Raw genomic sequence first — 18,493 nt, 5'->3', positions numbered from 1 at the left:
TTTAAACATTTTTTTAACAGCCAAACAGGTCTGTATTTACCTTCATCTACCTCTGAAACATTCAAATTGCATCAGTGTATCAGCATTACTTTTGGTATACTGGTTTTGCATCATCTATAATTTGGAATGCACCAAACCGTTATTAGGAACAGACCATAAAATCCATTCACACTGCACCCAAACCCACAGTGAGCAGCTACATGTCTGAGTTCTAGACTTCATGACCCAGGCCCTGAGGAACCTTCAAACATGATACACACATCATAACCACTAAGAATTATTTATTTAACTTTAATCTGTCATCAACTATCAGTGAGTAATCCAGCTCAGAAAAAAACAGCTAAAATCAACTAATGTCCAGGAATTAAATCCCAGTTTAAATCCAAATCTCAATTGCAGTCACCCAACTTCACATACTTGACTAGGGCATCTCATGATACGATATTATCACAACACTTTTCCCATGATAATGAACATATATCACGATACTCTGATTCTGCGGTACTTGATATATCGCAAGACAAGAAGAGAGTAAGATACTCCTAAGTAAATAACTATAAGAATGATAGATTTATTGGTGTCACCCTTATTCTTCCCCACAGGTTTACCTTATTCCTTTGATTAGCGCCAACATGTTGAGCAATAAAGCAGTAACTTTTTTAATGTTTCAATATACATGTCGATATTTGGCGCCAAATATCAATAATGTATCGCAAAATAAACAATATAAAATATCACAATGTCAATATTGTGTCCCTTGTATACAGTACGTGTGTGTGCGCATTCAAATGTATTATATTAAGTTTTACACAGCTAGTAAAGTAATGTTACCAAATGTTAAAAGGTTTCTTAATTAAAAAATGCCTCATCATGTATCAACCCATACTTAACCTTTATGCATCGGTTTTGGTTACAAAAGTAAAGAAGATCTGAGGTCTTACCTTCAGGGTCCAGCAGCTTCTCTATGTTGAGCTCATTCTTGGCAAAGGTGAAGGCATGGTCCAGTCTCTGCACTGGGGACATAGCCAGTATTTTCTCCCAGCTGAATCCATGAGGCCTGGAGAGAGAGAGAGAGAGAGAGAGAGAGAGAGAGAGAGAGAGAGAGAGAGAGAGAGAGAGAGAGAGAGAGAGAGAGAGAGAGAGAGAGAGAGAGAGAGAGAGAAAGAAAGAGAGAGAGAGAGAGAGAGAGAGAGAGAGAGAGAGAGAGAGAGAGAGAGAGAGAGAGAGAGAGTAAAATAACAGCTATTAGAAAAATCAGATTATTATTAAAGAAGTTATTAGAACTGGACACTAAGCAAAACATTTGTGGTAAGCAATATGATATTTACATCTAGATAAATTACATTAAAACAAGCTTTTCTGAGCATACTATGAACAGATGTTAGTTGCCTGTACAAAAAAACTGACATTTTAGTGCTAAGACAAGCATAACTGCAGGGAGAGTGTGTGCTCTGTGTGATGCTCGCTTGACCATTTAAGAATCATTTAAGGCCAAGATACTTTTGGGAGACCATGGTCAACTGGTCTAATTCAATAATTAGTCCTGGTTAACTGAATGCATCTGTATATCAACAGTATACTGACAGCATTATGTAACAATTTATAATGCATTATATTTTATTCTGTTTAGTGAAATTCACTTTTACTCCACTGCTGTAAACACAATTTACCATGAGTACAAGGCGGTATGACCAAAAATGTATATAATGGTATTTTCACAATATATCACCGTATTTTTACTGTAATTCTTTTTTTTTTTTTTTTTTTTTTTTTTTTTGCATTACTGGGCTTTTATATAGGTTTGTGAGTTACTGTACGGTTAGGAGTACATATAATATACAACAATAAGGCTTTTAATGAAGGCTTTGATTAGTATTGGATTTAATTTATCCCAACAGATTACACTATATATGTATATATAAGGAATCAGACTTTATTAACAAAAACAGCTAAAAAAAAATGTAAAAAATAGACCTTAAAGCTGTTGCCGTATCTCCTTTTTTAACACTTCCTAAACTAAACTAAATATTTTTAATAGTTCCATAAACACTAGAAATGAACCCAAAATACTCAATGTTTAAGTATGCAAAAGAGATATTTCTCAAAAGCTTTATTACACAAGTACGACAAGTTTAATATCAATTTACAGTATGTTACTATTTAAACCATTACAGTATTAAAGTCACCCACAATTCCCTTCTTTCTCTAGTGTATAAATTAAATTCAAGCTACAGTATTAATATATTTAAATAAGGCTATATTTACTGCTCTTGAAGCTTTTTTGGAAACCTTATATCCAGTGTTTTAATGGAGTTTTGTCACTTGTGCTGAATAAATGATTCCGTACCCAGGACCTATTCTGGGCTCGTCTAGGGAACGAGAGGAACTTTACTCCGAGCTCTGGGTTGATTGCGCTATCCTATGCATCTCTTTCTGAGTGAATAATTGCTGTTTGCGGTTGTTTTTCAATTTTACTCGGATAAAACACTTATACAGTGAGGAACAGCAGCAGGAGCTCATCAGATAAAGTGCTGTTCTCATTTCTCTCCAAGTAGGGCAACCGTCACTCTGATGTAGTAGCTTGATATGCTAACTGGCTAGCGTTAGCTAGCAAGCTGTGTCAGTGTGCTTTTTTGGGGGTGCTATTCTACACAGCGCTCTGCAGCGTCTCTAGCAGTATGGTGGCATGTGAAAAATGCATATCGTTTTTAATTTTCCCTCTTTTCGTGGAACACTACTATAAAGGGGGAAACTGTACACATGCATTTGCTGACAAGCTGAGAGATACAGAAACAGCATCTGAAGAGACAATAGAGCATTCTTACGGAAACGAGCACCAGTACACCACCAACAAATCTGCTACTTTTAGGTACAATGCTCCATAATGTTGCATTAAAAATATTGTGATTTTTTTTTTGTCAATCTGTCCACCCCTAACCCACAGACTCAACAACAACAAACAAGCATGCAGGTCACAGACCTTTACACTGTGTGTGTGTGTGTGTGTGTGTGTTTCAGAGTTGTCTCATCTGGCTGATTGATGTGTGCCATTATTGTCCTGAGCATGCTGTGTAGCTTATGAACACACACCGTGCTGATCTTTGACCCCATCAATAATCTCACTGGCCTTTCCCAGGAGAACACAGCATCAGCAGAGCAAACACACACACAACCACAGGCTAATGACTGTGTGAGAATGATGCGAGCGTGGATGTGTGTGTGTGTGTGTTTTACCTGAAGTGGTGTAATATAGCGTTGAAGGCCAGCCCATCTGCCCAGCTGGTGGTGAAGTTGAGCACATTGACACTGTCATGATTACGAGTGCAGTGTCTGACCCAGCTCAGCAGAGTCTTCTCACTGTTGGTCTGCTGCAGACTGGACATCACAGCCTTCATGATGTCCTTAACCTGCACAACACACACAAACACACACAAACGATCCGTCAGACACGTAGTAGCAATACTATTCACAAAGAAGGTAAAGATTACCAGGAACAATAAATGATACAAAAATAATTGGCCAATATTTATTGAGCAACACATAAAGAAACATAGGTAGTCCAACACACCAGACATCTTAGCATGGAGTTGTAGAGGTTCCTAATGATGTCCTGTAAAATTGTATACCATGCAGTAGGTGTGCAGTGTTGATAGCACATCCAATAGCATCCCACACGCTTTTGAAAAAGAAGAAGATAGATAGATAGAAAAAGGAGAAGATAGATAGACACACAGACAGACAGATAGAAAAAGGAGAAGACAGACAGACACACAGACAGACAGATAGAAAAAGGAGAAGACAGACAGACACACAGACAGACAGATAGAAAAAGGAGAAGACAGACAGACACACAGACAGACAGATAGAAAAAGGAGAAGACAGACAGACACACAGACAGACAGATAGAAAAAGGAGAAGACAGACAGACACACAGACAGACAGATAGAAAAAGGAGAAGACAGACAGACAGACAGACAGACAGACAGACAGACAGACAGACAGACAGACAGACAGACAGACAGATAGATAGATAGATAGATAGATAGATAGATAGATCGATAGATAGATCGATAGATAGATCGATAGATAGATCGATAGATAGATAGATAGATAGATAGATAGATAGATAGATAGAAAAGAGAAGATAGATAGACAAATATATAGATAAAAAGGAGAAGATAGATAGAAAAAAGGAGAAGCTAGATAGATCTATCTTCTCATTTTCTATCCATCTCTGTCTATCTGTCTTTCTGTCTATCTATCTTCTTCTTCTTTTCCTATCTATCTATCTATCTATCTATCTATCTATCTATCTATCTATCTATCTATCTATCTATCTATCTTCTCATTTTCTATCTATCTCTATCAAGACTTCTGTCTGTCTATATTCTCTGACAGATAGTCACAGTCTCTGTGTCTTCAACGTAAGCTATTAAGAGAGCAGCAGTATGTGGACAAGCATTGTCCTGTTGCAATAGAACACAAATGTGGCCACTGGTGGCGGGACCTTATTAACCTAAAACTGATCTAGTGATGGACTCTGACTAAGTGTTTCTTAAATGCTTCAGTTGGCACTCATCTACTTAGTCCTTGGAGACATGTATTGTCAATAAAATATATATATTTGGGCAGACAATACCAGATGTGGACTAGAGGGGACTAACTCTATAGTGCTGCTTTTGTCGCTAAATACCGTCAAATTCTAGCAGCAATTCTCTAACATCTAGTAAAAAGAACACACTTGACAGCAGTGATTTTTTTTAAACTCAAGTAGGCAAATTTTTATTTCCTTTTTTATAAAATTGTATCTCAATTTTCTGCCCAATTTAGCTACGCCTATAATCCACACTTTTTAGCTGCACTAGCGATGCCCCAACACCAGGAGGGTGAAGACTAGCAAATGCCTCCTCTGATATATGTGAAGTCAATCACTTGTTCTTTTCTTTTCAAAATGCAAAAATTTGATGCAGCATTGCAGAGTAGCATCACAGCGAACTCAGAGGAAAGCGCAGCGACTCAGTCCTGATACATCAGCTCACAGACGCAGCCTTGTGCTGATCAACAATACCTTAGGAGTGATGAGGGGAAAAGTGCCATCTACCCACTCAGAGAGAGCAAGACCAATTGTGCTCTCTCTGGGCTCTGGCAGCCGATGGCAAGCTGCAATACAGGGATTCGAACCAGCGATGTCCTAATCACTGATCATAGAGTTTTTTTTTATTAATTTAGAGACCAATACTTTTGTCATAAAACACATTGGCAAAGTTACTCATCAAATGATCACCACACAAATCTCCATCATGTATCACACAACAGCTGGGTAGTGTTGGACACAGAAACGCTAAGACAAACAAGCACACAACAGTGGGACGTCCTCAGGGGGAGTTGGTATGAGTGTGTGTACTCACCTGCCAGTGCAGGATGATGCTCCAGATGAGCCCCAGCGTCAGTTTATGATTCCCATCCACAATATCTGTCCCACCTATGTTCACCAGCTCCACCTACACATACAGAGAAAAATAATTATAAAATTAATTATAGAGAATTAAGCAATAGCAATGTGTGAATAAAGAACAATTGAATTGGGGAAGAACATCAACCTTTACATCAACTTAGGCTTCTTCAGACATTGTACATTAATGTGTTGTTCACGGACATGCCAATGTCAAAAACTAAAACTAGGCCTAATTGTAAGCTGCCGGCGTCAGGCTTACAGACTAAACAGCCCAGTGCTGCTGTCCTTCAGTCAGCTGAAGTGTTTGTTCTGCTCTGCATGGGGAAAAGGAAGGCCAGGTGTATTTGTGTGGTCTAAACCTTCAGACGGGAAACATGGTGTGGTTTTAGGAGCCTATTATTGTCTTCTAGAGGTAAATCATTGAGGGTTCCTTGCACAAAGCAAGGAGAACCTTAACATGAACTGCAACACTGGAGCACAACGTCCTTGTCTTCTTAACTGTGTCTAAAATCCTGTGGAATGCCAGTGTGAAGTGTGTTTTTATAGTATTTTTTAAGCTTTTACTAAATACATATACATATACACAAATATATCACTGTCATCCAAGAGCCTTTATTGAGTCTCCATTGTTAAAGTTTTACACTTTGACAAAATAAAAATATGAATTATTTAAATTGTGTCAAAATTTCATGACAAATAGACCAGTTAAAATGCTCCAAAATGAGTAATGCAAATGGCAAATGGGAGCGGCTACTTGATTTACTCACTTCTGTTACCTCAAAAAAAAACATGAAATCATACAATGTATAGTAAAAGTTTATTATAAACGTTTGTAGTAGTTTGTAGTTTACAGCAGTAATACATTTTTTATTTGAACAATCAGAAGCTACATACCACAGCTACAGCAGCTACACAGCAGTTCATAACGAAGAAAAGAAAAAATATTTTTATATTTATTTACTTTTATGTTTTAAGCTGTTTGTCCATTAGGCACCAACAGCTGAAATGCTTTGTCTTTGGTGTAATTTATTTTATGTTTTAATGTTTGCATTTATATTCTGTTTATATAATTTTGAATATAATTAACATTGGGGCTGCAACTAATGACTATTTAAGTAGTCAACTAATCTGCCAATTATTTGATTGTGATAATTTTTGCCCTCCAATATGTAACCACCTTCAGACAGTCTGTACCTGTTTTAGTTGAGTTTTTCTGGGCTACTCTACACAATGCCAATGAGGTACTACAGATTTACACGAATGGAGGTATCAACACACAATAAAAGTAAACAACTCCTTGAGCAAATCAGCTCTTCAGAAGAATAAACAAAAAAAATATTTTCAGATAGAATATGTACTCACATATCAATTAGCGCAGAATTAACTGAACCATGAATCTACAGCTTAGATTACATGCAGATCTTACATGCACACACACACACAGACCAAGAGGGCCACGTGGGCTGTGATTATATGTAAACACTGTGGTGATCTCTCTGTTCCGTCTGCTCCCCTCCTTTCATTTGCTGCAGGCTCTGCAGTAACCACTGCTGTGTGGCGTCTTGCTTTCACTGCTGCTCCCCATTCCTAATTTAAGGCCTAACTGAGGCTAAACCGGGGATCAGCTGAAGAGCTGTAATCTCCAGGCATGATCTTAAATTCAGACTGAGGATTAAAATTACTCCAACATTACTACTCTTAGACTGTAAAACTACAAACTACTCAGATTCACACTGTATTACAGTCTGTACTAGGTCTCAGCGATACGGTAAAATAATCGTATCACAATATTTGATATATAATGATATTTATTGCTATATTAGAAAAAAGAGAATAGACTAACATGGAAATTAATCAATTATTAATAAGGGAGACCAAGCCCAGTAAGGGTTGTGCGTGCGTGTGTGTGTGTGTGTGTGTGGGCAAACAAGGCCTGATTGCAACTACACCCAGCATACATGTTTACTAAAAACAAACTGTTTCACACAAGTGACAGCATGGAAGACTCTGTGGGTTTGAGCATGTGTGTGCGTGTGTGTGCATGTGTGTGCGTGTGTGTGTGTGTGTGACGATGCAATATGGTTGTGAGAGAGACAGTAGGAAGGAAGGAAGTGAGTGCAGGAACACAGAGACCTTGCCCCCCACAGTGCAAAACCACTGTCCCTCAAACACTTACTCACACACATATACACACCCAAACACACACACACACCCAAACACACACACACACACCCACCCATTCTAATTAAGCTGCCCTTGCTGTGTGCACTGCAGGCTCTGTTTGTGTGTGTGTAATGTTGATGCTGGACACAGAATAGCAACAAAATTAAGATTGACCGCAAAAAACGCCCCCCAGCTAACCCCACCAAGGACATATGAGAGAGAGAGAGAGAGAGAGAGAGAGAGAGGCTATATTATTGCTGTTTTTATAGTCAACAGTTAACACTGTTTTACTGTATTCAGAGAAAACAATATGTTTTGGAAACAATGAACTTTAATACAGTGATACAGCTGTCTTACATTAACCTGTGAGAAACAGACAAAAACTTTATAAAAGATTTGTTTTACAACTAATATTTATTTATGTTTTTATCGTTTGGAGACCACATGACTGCAGATTAACAGTGCAGCACAGATCTCAGCACAGTAACAGAGTGCATGTGCTCTTGTTAAGGACTGAAAAAACACACTTTTACTAAGGGTTAATTCAAATCATGAATGTTCAAGTACACTAGTCAACTGTATGAAACTGTATGAAGTCATATGATCAGTTTTGCTGTTATTATGTAGGCTAACACAAACCTTTAATAAACCTATTTTCTTTCTTGCAATGCCATTTCCGTAGCAACCGATTCACTACTGCTCACTGTGATTTTCTTTTACTAAATCAATGTTAAAAGTGTGCACAAGAGACACAATTTGAAGTCACACCTAAAAGGAAGAAATGCAACAGATAAACCAATTTTACAGACAGACAGACAGACAGACAGACACAGGGGGAAAGGGGTATTTACGTTATTCTGATGCAGCACTTGGAGAACTTTGTTGACGTTGTTGAGGGCGTGGACTCTGGTGGAGCCACGCTCTTTGGTCTGCGAGAGAGAGAGAGAGAGAGAGAGAGAGAGACAGAGAGAGAGACAGAGAGAGAGACAGAGAGAGACATATGACATTTTAACATTAGACAAATTCACAGTGTGAGGGGTTGGGCAGACAGCAGGTATGTTAAACTCAATAATCACTAAATTACACAAGCACACACAGTCTTATAATAAGCTATATTAAGAAGCTCAGAGCTCACAGCTATGATCCACTCACACCCACCATCCCCTCACACCTGTCAATCATACTGTCACAACACGCAGACTTGATTGTCTGTTACTGTGTGTGTGTGTGTGTGTGTGTGTGTGTGTTGTATGTACATAAACTTGTATAATACATTCTTTCATTGTTGTGAAGTTCCATGAGTGGGAATAGCAACACACTTATTGTGTTGTGTAATTGTGTGTGTGTGTGTGTGTGTGTGTGTGTGTGTGAGACAGAGACCACCAGTGTCCCCAGCTGTGTGGGAGAGGTATGTGGGACTGGCACGATGTCAAATGAAAATGCTTTTAGGCGTTCCATTCCAAAGACAGCGAGTCATTATCACTCACTCAGCCATTTACAATCTCCGGCCCTCGCCGTCTGCAGGCCAACAGGTGATCCAACACACACATACACACACACACAAAACACAGTCGGCACATATATGCATGACACACAAACACACACGCACCAGGGTTGTGCCTGTGAGGCCCTCCAGCAGGTCCAGAAGCTTCTTCCCGTCTCTAAGGTCAGAGAACATGTCCTTAATGGGTGTTTTCCCCGTCTGCAACACACAACATCAAAAACATGTATTAACATATTTAAGTTACTGCACCTCAACAACTATTTTCAGGACATTTTCACAGTTTTCACAGTTTTATTTATCTAAAAATTAATAAGTAATTCATATAAAAATACTAGGATAAAGATACTAGGGTACTTAAACATTGAGATGTATTGAGACGTACTTTGATATTGAATTTAAATGTTACGATATAAAAAGTACAGTATATGTAAAGCACACTTAAAATCCTAAGTGCGCCTTACATATGACTTGTGCCACATTATACAGGAGTTTCAGTTTAGTTCTCCAGCAGTTTTAGCATTACCCACTAACCGCACTAAGCACTAGCTCTATTGCCGTTTAGAGGTATTATCGGCCTGTAGCCTGCTGCTGAATCCGGCTACCACTGCTGGAGCAGCGTTAGCATTAGCCGCTAATTGTGGTAAATGCTAGGTCTTTCACTGTTCAGAGGTGAGTATTATCATCTGGCAGTCTGTGTGTTTACCGTGTTAAAACAAGCTATGTGGGATGAACTGCTAGCTAAAATGGCCCTGGCTTTCTTAAATCTAAGTTTACTGTAAATAAATGGAAGCGCTATACTGCCCTAAATAAACAGTTTTCTGGAGAGAAATCTGTGTAGATTAACATCTAGTACTCGTTTAACTTTAAAAGAAGAAAAAAGTATTTTATTTGTTTTTTTTTTTTTTAGAATTACAGTTTTGTTTACGTAGCTTAACTTAGCTTTCCAGCTGATAAATTAGAAGGAAAACATGGCGACAAACCTGTCCTTAGTAGTGTTGCATAATGCACCTTATAATCCGGTGCGATTTATGAATGAAAATAGACGTTTATTGATAGTGCGCCTTATAATCCGGTGCACTTTATAGTATGAAAAGTATTTATTTTTAGTATTTATTTGTGAGTACGTTTTTTTTGTAATAATAGGATGGCTGGGATTTATAACAAGTACAATTGCTCCCTCTGTATCGCTATGGTGCATAGTGACATTTCTGGGGAAGATTGTTAAGCTACACAGTAGACTATGGTGTAGTGATTTGAGGCAAAGCATAAATTAGCCTTAACCAGTCAGTCACATGATAGGTCCCTGCAGCAAGTAAGCTGCTCGCTGTGATTTGCTCTGCTTTCTCTTTCCCTGCAATGACAACGAAATCAGCTGAACAGTGAGATGAACTTTAAATCTGAATTAAGCTTATATTCAGCGATTAAAGCTGTATTCTATTGTGTTTGGACACTTTAGGAGACATTTAGGAAAGGGAAAGGGAGTCTTTATGCGATAGTTAGTGGCTACAAGCCCTCAATTGCTTTTTTTTGCAGACTTTCTCCAGCACTAACTAGAATAGAGTTTTCCAGTTACTAATTAACAACACATCAACACTGAAATTCTGAGCTGCCATTTTTTTTATTTATGTGAGAAGAAAAATGGTCTCCAAGTTCGCTACATGAACACAATGTGCACTGTGTGAGAACAGGGCACTAGCACATTCATTTACTTGCTTATGTGCACGTGTGTGTGTGTGTGTGTGTGTGTGTGTGTGTGTGTGTGTGTGTGTGTGTGTGTGTGTGTAATGGCCATTCTAAGTTCTATTTGATCACTCTGACCTGCCTTAGTCTCTCGTCTTCATGCTAACCAGACACCAAGTGTGTGTTCATTAACACACAGAAGGTTAATTAAAGCGTGACGGAAGTCTCCTCAGCCTTAACTAAGCTTCTCCAGGGGGCCTCAGACATTACAAAAACATGAGTGTGTAACACTAACACTGCACTCAGCCTGCCAGCCCTGTGCGAGAAAGCAGCAGCAGACTTCATGCATATCACGAAACACACTCTTTTCCTGGTGGTGATAAGAGAGTGACATAAAGCTGCTAAATATAAACCTGCCTGGAACTGTTTGAACGAACGTCGACCCCGTCCCCATACAGTAATACAGTCCACCAGCTGAGACTAAGTTTGGTGTCAGAAGTTTTATTTAGCTTGGTTTTGAACTTAAATGCTATTAAGGCTAATGTAGCTAGCAAATGACCGAACCTCTTAAACCAACCTGAACAGCTTGTATAAAAGTCTCTCATTTACTCACACACAAATGCTGTAGAGCAGCTGAATTGGGTGTTTAGTGTCAGAATTGAAGTCATTTCAGTTTTTTACCCCATATAAAAAAAACTAAATTTACCCCATAGCTAGCTAAGATAAAAACTCTCCCATTTACTAATACACAAATGTAGAGCAGCTTAATTTGGTGTTTAGTGTCAGAATTGATATCATTTCAGTTTACCCTATAAAAAAAAATTACCCCATAACTAGCTTAGACAAAAGTTCCCCATTTACTCATACACAAAGTTTGCAAAACAGCTAAATTTGGTGTTTATTGTCAGATTTTACACCTGTTTAGATTAGAATTGCAGGGCTAAAGAGGTTAACGTCCAAAAAAATGTACCATCTTAGATAAAAGTCTCCCATTTACTTGCACACAAATATTGTAGAGCAGCTAAATTCAGTGTTTAAGGTCAGAATTTACATCAGTTCAGAACTCTAAAGAGGCTAATATATATATATATATATATATATATATATATATATATATATATATATATATATATATAACTAAATTTACCTCATAGCTAGCTTAGCTAAAAGTCTCCTATTTACACATACACAAATGCTGTAGAGAAGCTAAGAGCAAATTGGTGGCAAAGGATCAGTTACCGGTACTTCAGCTCACTTTTGAACTGGAAGGTTAATACAGGCAATGCACCAATCAAACAACAGAATATAAGCAAATAACTGCAACAAAACAACTTTTTTATAAAAATCTTACTACAACAGTTTGGATAAAATCCCCTGTTCCCACACACTAATAACTTAAGTTGAACAGTTTGGTGTAAGTAGATATTTAGCTTAGTTTTGAGCTGTAATGTTAATGATGCTAATGCAGCTAATAAATAACAATAAGTATTCCGACAGCAGGATACAGGTCAATAATACTCACCTCTGAACGGCAAAAGCTCGCATTTAGCGCAGTTAGTGACTAATGCTAATGCTGCTCCAACAGTGCTAGCCGGGGTTAGTTAATACTTACCTCTGATTGGCAAGTAAGCCAGCGCTTAGCACGCTTTGCAGCTAATGCTAATACTACTACAGCCTCTGTGCTGGAGAACTAAATTGAAACTCCTGTATAAAGCTGTACTTTAGCGGAGTGGCTTTACTGCTCCTTACAACCTGACTGGTAAAATTCATACATAAGGATTATAAGGCCAACTCTAATTTTTTTGGAACATTTAAGGATTTTTGCCACCTTATAGCATATCTTTCTGCCTGGATGACCAGCTTTTCAACCACTTTCACTATCTAACACCAGCTTAAACTAGAAATCAGCCAAAGCTGGTCTTAAGCTGGGATTTTTTTAACCGGAATGTCTCAGCTGACCGACTGAATTTGGGGTATGAGGAAATTTGTGTTCATTTTAGCTTTTTCAACACTATCACTTTAAAAACAGCTCATCACAAAACTCCTACACCAGCAGTCACATCTGGGGCAACTGGGAAATTATGCCAGTGTGTACCCACAGTAAAAAAAACAGCATATCAAATTCAGCTGCCTCACCAACAGTTTTAGCATGTCTTACAAAATTAGGAATGCAAGTGCACCATGGGGCAGATGAGACATATTTGGCTGCTGGTGACAACCACCCTTGTCCTTCTATAAATATGCCTAACATACGACAACACAACGAGAGCAACAAGACAAGGAGGGGTGGGAAAGAGAGAGAGAGAGAGAGAGACATGGAGAGAGGGAGAGAGCAAGGGAGCTTTCACATGAGAAAGATGAGCGAAAGGGGTCACTAGTCATCAAGGGACTTCCTTCTTTTTCTGGAGGGTTTAATGTCGGTCATCCAGACACCACAATCCTCACAGGCTCGTGGGACAAATAAGACTGAAACTGATTGACCCCGAATTATATCTTTAACATGCCAATACAAACAGAACAACAGAACATTGTTTTGAGTAATTGGAGGAGCTTATTATTTTACTAGGTGCGGTCATAGCTCAGTTCTCACAGGGTGTTGGTTCAATTCCCAAGTTTGCTAAGGGAAGACTGTTGAGCCCATTACTAGTGCCTAGAAGACACCAGGGAGTAATCTCCTAGAGCAAAGTGGTAAAAACAAAGGATCAGATCTGGAATAGGCTTGAATAAGCTGAAGCGTAAACCTAGTGCTGAGTAATTTGAACAGAAGGTCATTACAATAATTGATAAAATAATTTATCTTAACAATTTGCATGGTGCTGAGCGGTCAAGCAGTTTGAAGCGCTGCCACTATGAGCGGGAGGTCGCAGGTTCGAAACCATTTGCCATCAAGCTGTCGGGCCCTGCTCCCTCCGGGTGGGTAGATGGCGCTCTCTCCCCACACCACTCCTAGGGTGATGTCCACAGCACAGGGAGTCTGTGAGCTGATGTATCGGAACTGAGCCCCTGCGCTTTCCTCCAAGCGCACTGTGATGCTACTCGGCAATGCTGCATCAGCAGCAGCTCAAAAAGCAGCGGTGGCTGGCTTCACATGTATCGAAGGAAGTCACTAGTGTTAGTCTAGTGAGAGTCCTAACGAGTGGGTTGGGTGATTGGCCATGTAAATTGAGGAGAAAATGGGAAGAATTTGAAATACAATTATTAAAAAATAAATAAATAAATAACAATTAGCATGATAAGTGTTTATACCTCATGCAACTTCAAGCGTCATTACTCTAAAATTACTACAACATTCATCCAGATTCCCAAGCAAAATGACAACTGTATAGAAAGCAAATAAATGGCTGACATGCAACAACACAACAACATAGCATGTGGCTCTTAAGTGTGCACTGCAGCACCATCCACAGTCTTGGATTGCTCATATGCAACAATCAAAACGTAACCACTCTTTATAAGCTCTTGAATGATCCATTAGAGCAAATAACTTAACCCCAGCCACAAGAGCAGACCAGACATACCAGTTTCTTAACAGCTCATTAAATTTTAGCATAATGCTAATTCCTTCATTGTTATTTAAAGCATCTATCACTCTAGTGTAGCCTACAAAAAAAAGTGTTCTCTCATCTGCAGTTCTACTGTAAATGGTGGAGGATTAGGAAAACACAGGAGTGGCCGAAGAAGAAAAAATGAAACTGCTCTGGGGAGTTGGCTAAAGTTGAACAGTCAAAAATACCACAGAATCCTTCCACCACATCCAAGGACAAGTTTAGCTGTGCAGAAACTCAGAATCTCCACTGGGTTCTGGAAGAGTTTCACATCAAGCTCCCGGAACGCTGCCAGAGTATTCTGGGAGGAAAAAAAAACGGGCTGAAGAGCAGTTTTAGGAGTTTTGGGCTCCACTGGGCTGGCAGTGTTTGCTGTTTGTATCATGGTTACCTTGGAGAACTGTGCGTTGAGCCACTTGGTGAAGGTCTTCTTCTGTACTGCATCATGTTCATCTAAGACGGAGGAAGAGAGAGAAAATTAAGATTAGTGACTGATCTGAAAATCACTTAACACTGCAGTTTCTGAAGAGCACTCAACAATACAAAACGAACCATCAACATCAAGAGAGGGAAAATCTTGTAATCAATCAACCATTAAGCCATGAATTTACTGAGATAGAAATGCTGTAAAACCAAGTCCTGTGTCTTTTTACAGCAGTAGCCTAGCATTTCTCATACTTAACTAAAGACAAAGAAACTAAATAGGCAGTAATTTACAGTGCACCTTTACACCCTATTAAGGAATGCTTAATTCTCACTGTGACTACCATTTAGAATTGCATTTACTGAGATGAGATTGACAACCGTCCAAGTGATCCTTAGCAAGTTTACCCTTGCATCTCTAAATCTAGACCAAAGACAAACTATGTGACTGGTCAGTACCAAAGAGGTAGCCCTTAACAATGTGCATTATAGCACCACCTGTAGTCATGGAGGTGAACAATTAGTACCAATCCAAGTCCTATTTTTGTTAGCAATGTTAGCATAACATCTGCTGTTTGAGTGGTTGGTGCTTTGAGAGCATAATTGGGGATAATTTCAGTGTGCCCTAAAGTGCAACCTGTAGTCTCATTGTACTTATACACAACAGCAAAAAGTAAAACACACTTTGTAAGATAAAAAAGGGAATTTAAATTTGTTCAACCCATTCTAAGTCCAGTCAATTGGCATGGTGGACTTGTGAAGACGGCCACCCTAACTATAAAGTGCTGCAGGGAACCCTGTACTTTATGGTTTGCATTGTAGCATCACCTACAGCCTTCAAGCACTTTAAATAACATTTCCTATTCTACACAAAAGACAAAGCATGTGATTGAGGCTCAAACAGGCCAAACAAAATCACTCTTTGTAATCTTGCAAAAGTGGGTTTGACTTCAAAGCAATCTATGCCAGCCGAAAGTTATGTATTTTGTTTGGCAAAACCATGCGAACATTGTATAACTGCGGGTCAACCGCAGACAAGACACATGAACACACAATAAAAATGCAATAAAAACATTTATCCGTGCCAAGTAGACGGTATGTCAGAAAGCCATATATTTTGTAAAGGCAAATGTTCTAATAAAATGATGTAAAATTTGTGAGATCACACACACAAACACAAATAAATACACACACATGGATCATTCTCTTGGATCCCATTTCCATCTTGACGTATGCATACACACCCAGCAACACATGCTGGCCTTTTATCTTGAGCCCCGGAATTCCTGGGACAGGCAGAGAGAATGGAGCGCATTGTGTTCATTGTGTGTGTGTGTGTGTGTGTGTGAGAGAGTAAGAGAGAGAGAGAGAGAGAAGAAGCAGAGAGACAGAGATATCTGCCAGTAGTACCTTGCTGTGTCTCTCTGACTACAAATTAAACAAGCCCATATTCATTCAGTGTGTATCTCAGATATGTAACTTATGCATGTGTATAGACACACACACACACAAACACAATGGGAGTAAAAAATATCCTAATTCATTACAACGCAATGCCCTGAGGGTGATGATTCAACTGGATTGTTAAAACTAGGGCTTTTATATTAATCATATTTTTAAAGTTATCCTAATATGAGTTTTCACTGTAAACATCTAAACAGCTATGATAACATTGAAAACAGAAAACTTACACCGCATTACCCACTAGCAACAACTAATGCTCACCATATTCTAGACCAGTGGGGTGCAGTTAATATAGTGGATACCCTTTCTGCAACACCGCCCCCCCCCCCCCCACCAACTGACCTATACATAGATTTATATTAGAACTACATATTCTCTGTCTCAACTTAGTTATATGAGCTTAATGCACATTAACAGCCCAAAAATACAACAGCTACAAACTACAAAATGAATGCTTAATTTTTCTACAAGTACATCCGGCCAACAAGTATCACTCATTTGTATGCCTACAAGATGCCAGCCAAAACATTAAGTACACACAAAAACTCACCAGTCAGGCGGCCTTTTATTGTGAATTAGTTTCACATTGAAGGGCAGCCTTTAAAAAGGCTTTTTATTTAGATGACACACAATATTTGTCTCATTTGCTGCTGCAATTCTATGATAGTTAGTTAACTATTGAATGAATCCAGCATGCGCACCGTTTTACACTAAGCAATGCGTAGCCCCTTCAGCAGAGCGCCGAGAAGGGGTCAGACAGTCATGGCCCCGCTCCCGGAGTGATTGGTTAGATTGTCCTGCGACTTTGCTAATATACTCATTACTACACCCTTCAAAAAATCAGCAGAAGGGTCAGGCAGACACGGGGGCAGAAGCCATTTTAAAAAGCTTTGATTGGTTTAAACCGCTGTCAGTCAGATAAGAGTTCTGTAGCAACTGAAAAACACTGACTAATGCTTTGAATTAGTTGCTGTTTTTTATTTTAGTTAATTTATAAAATATATGTTTATATGTTACAAAAACTATAATATATATTTCCTAGGGGTGGGCAATATTATATCGTATACAATATATCATGACACAGAAATATGATATTAAAAATCCATATCGTGATAATAGGGCTGCTCTGTCTTAAACTTAGTCTATTAATTACTGTGAAGCTTTAAGTGAATGTATTGTTTAATTGTTTAAGTTTGCATGCACTAAATCTTTTATATGCATGCACTAAATATTCTGCAATATGTTTTGCTGCATTATATTTTTTATGCTACATTATTTATTTTGCCACATTATGATTATACTGTAAAACTATTATTCTATATTCCTAAAATTAACAAATTATTTCTGTTTTCCTATATCGCCAAGTATATCGTTATCACAAAATTACCCTGAAATATCGTCATATTATTTGAGAGCCATATCGCCCACCCCTAATATTTCCTGATTAAATATTATGCAATGATTTACATGCACCTATTGTCAGCCCTTCTCTGAAGGGTTAGAAGGGCCTCACTGCACACCACTGCTCTAGACTAGGGTGGGCAATATGGCTCTAAAATAATATCAAAATATTTCATGGTATTTTCACGATAACGATACTTTTAGCGATATGACAAAACACTGAATTAGAAAAATTATTTAGAATTTTATTATTGCATGCAATATGATATGGCTAATTGAGATATTAAAAAAAAAATAATCTTATCAGATTTGTAACAGAAGTCAAAGATCCAGAATGTCATGATACTAGTAATGCACTTAAAATAACTCCATATATCCAGGATTAAACTAAAAAAAAAAGATACAGGACAGATAAGCTGTGTCTAGTAGATATATAATGGGAAATAAGAACAGTGTGAACTTTTATTTTGCTAAAAATGGCAAAAAGTAGTACATTGATGTGATAATTAGTGGTGGGTGATATGGCACCATATTTCAGGGTATAATATCGTTCACGATATTTAAATTTTTTGCCGATATTATCACGTACGATATGATATGGCACACCCCTAACCTAGAAGCATTGAAAATACTTTAAAAAGACTTTTAATAGACTCAAGTCTGACACTCTCTCACATCTAAAGACAAGTCACAGGCTAAGGTTTTGCAGGTTTTGGGGGTCACTTGCACTTGCAGGGTCACTATTTGCAAGACTGCAAGTAGATTCTTTCTGAGATTAATTCCCATCATGCATCTAGTGGAAGAGGAAGAGAAGCTGTTTAACAATTGATAAAATGGTTGATACAATATAAATCTGCA

The 18,493-nt window shown here is 38.4% G+C and overlaps 1 protein-coding gene across 5 annotated transcripts in view; it reads right to left on the bottom strand.

Annotated features, from left to right (window-relative positions):
* Window positions 1–18,493, bottom strand: part of utrn (utrophin) — a 364,200-nt gene that overhangs the window by 302,001 nt on the left and 43,706 nt on the right. For all 5 annotated transcript variants that reach the window (XM_022677556.2, XM_022677560.2, XM_022677559.2 and 2 more), the window contains 6 exons: window positions 14,739–14,800; window positions 9,228–9,320; window positions 8,470–8,547; window positions 5,409–5,501; window positions 3,235–3,407; window positions 942–1,057 (listed from right to left, as the gene is read on the bottom strand). In XM_022677556.2, coding sequence (XP_022533277.2) covers window positions 942–1,057; window positions 3,235–3,407; window positions 5,409–5,501; window positions 8,470–8,547; window positions 9,228–9,320; window positions 14,739–14,800 — 615 coding nt within the window. The remainder of the gene's footprint in view (window positions 1–941; window positions 1,058–3,234; window positions 3,408–5,408; window positions 5,502–8,469; window positions 8,548–9,227; window positions 9,321–14,738; window positions 14,801–18,493) is intronic.

The sequence above is a fragment of the Astyanax mexicanus genome, chromosome 13 (assembly GCF_023375975.1).
Source record: "Astyanax mexicanus isolate ESR-SI-001 chromosome 13, AstMex3_surface, whole genome shotgun sequence".
Lineage (NCBI taxonomy): Eukaryota > Metazoa > Chordata > Actinopteri > Characiformes > Acestrorhamphidae > Astyanax > Astyanax mexicanus.
Note: the sequence above shows the minus strand (reverse complement) of the source record. Positions and strands in the feature narration are given on the sequence as shown.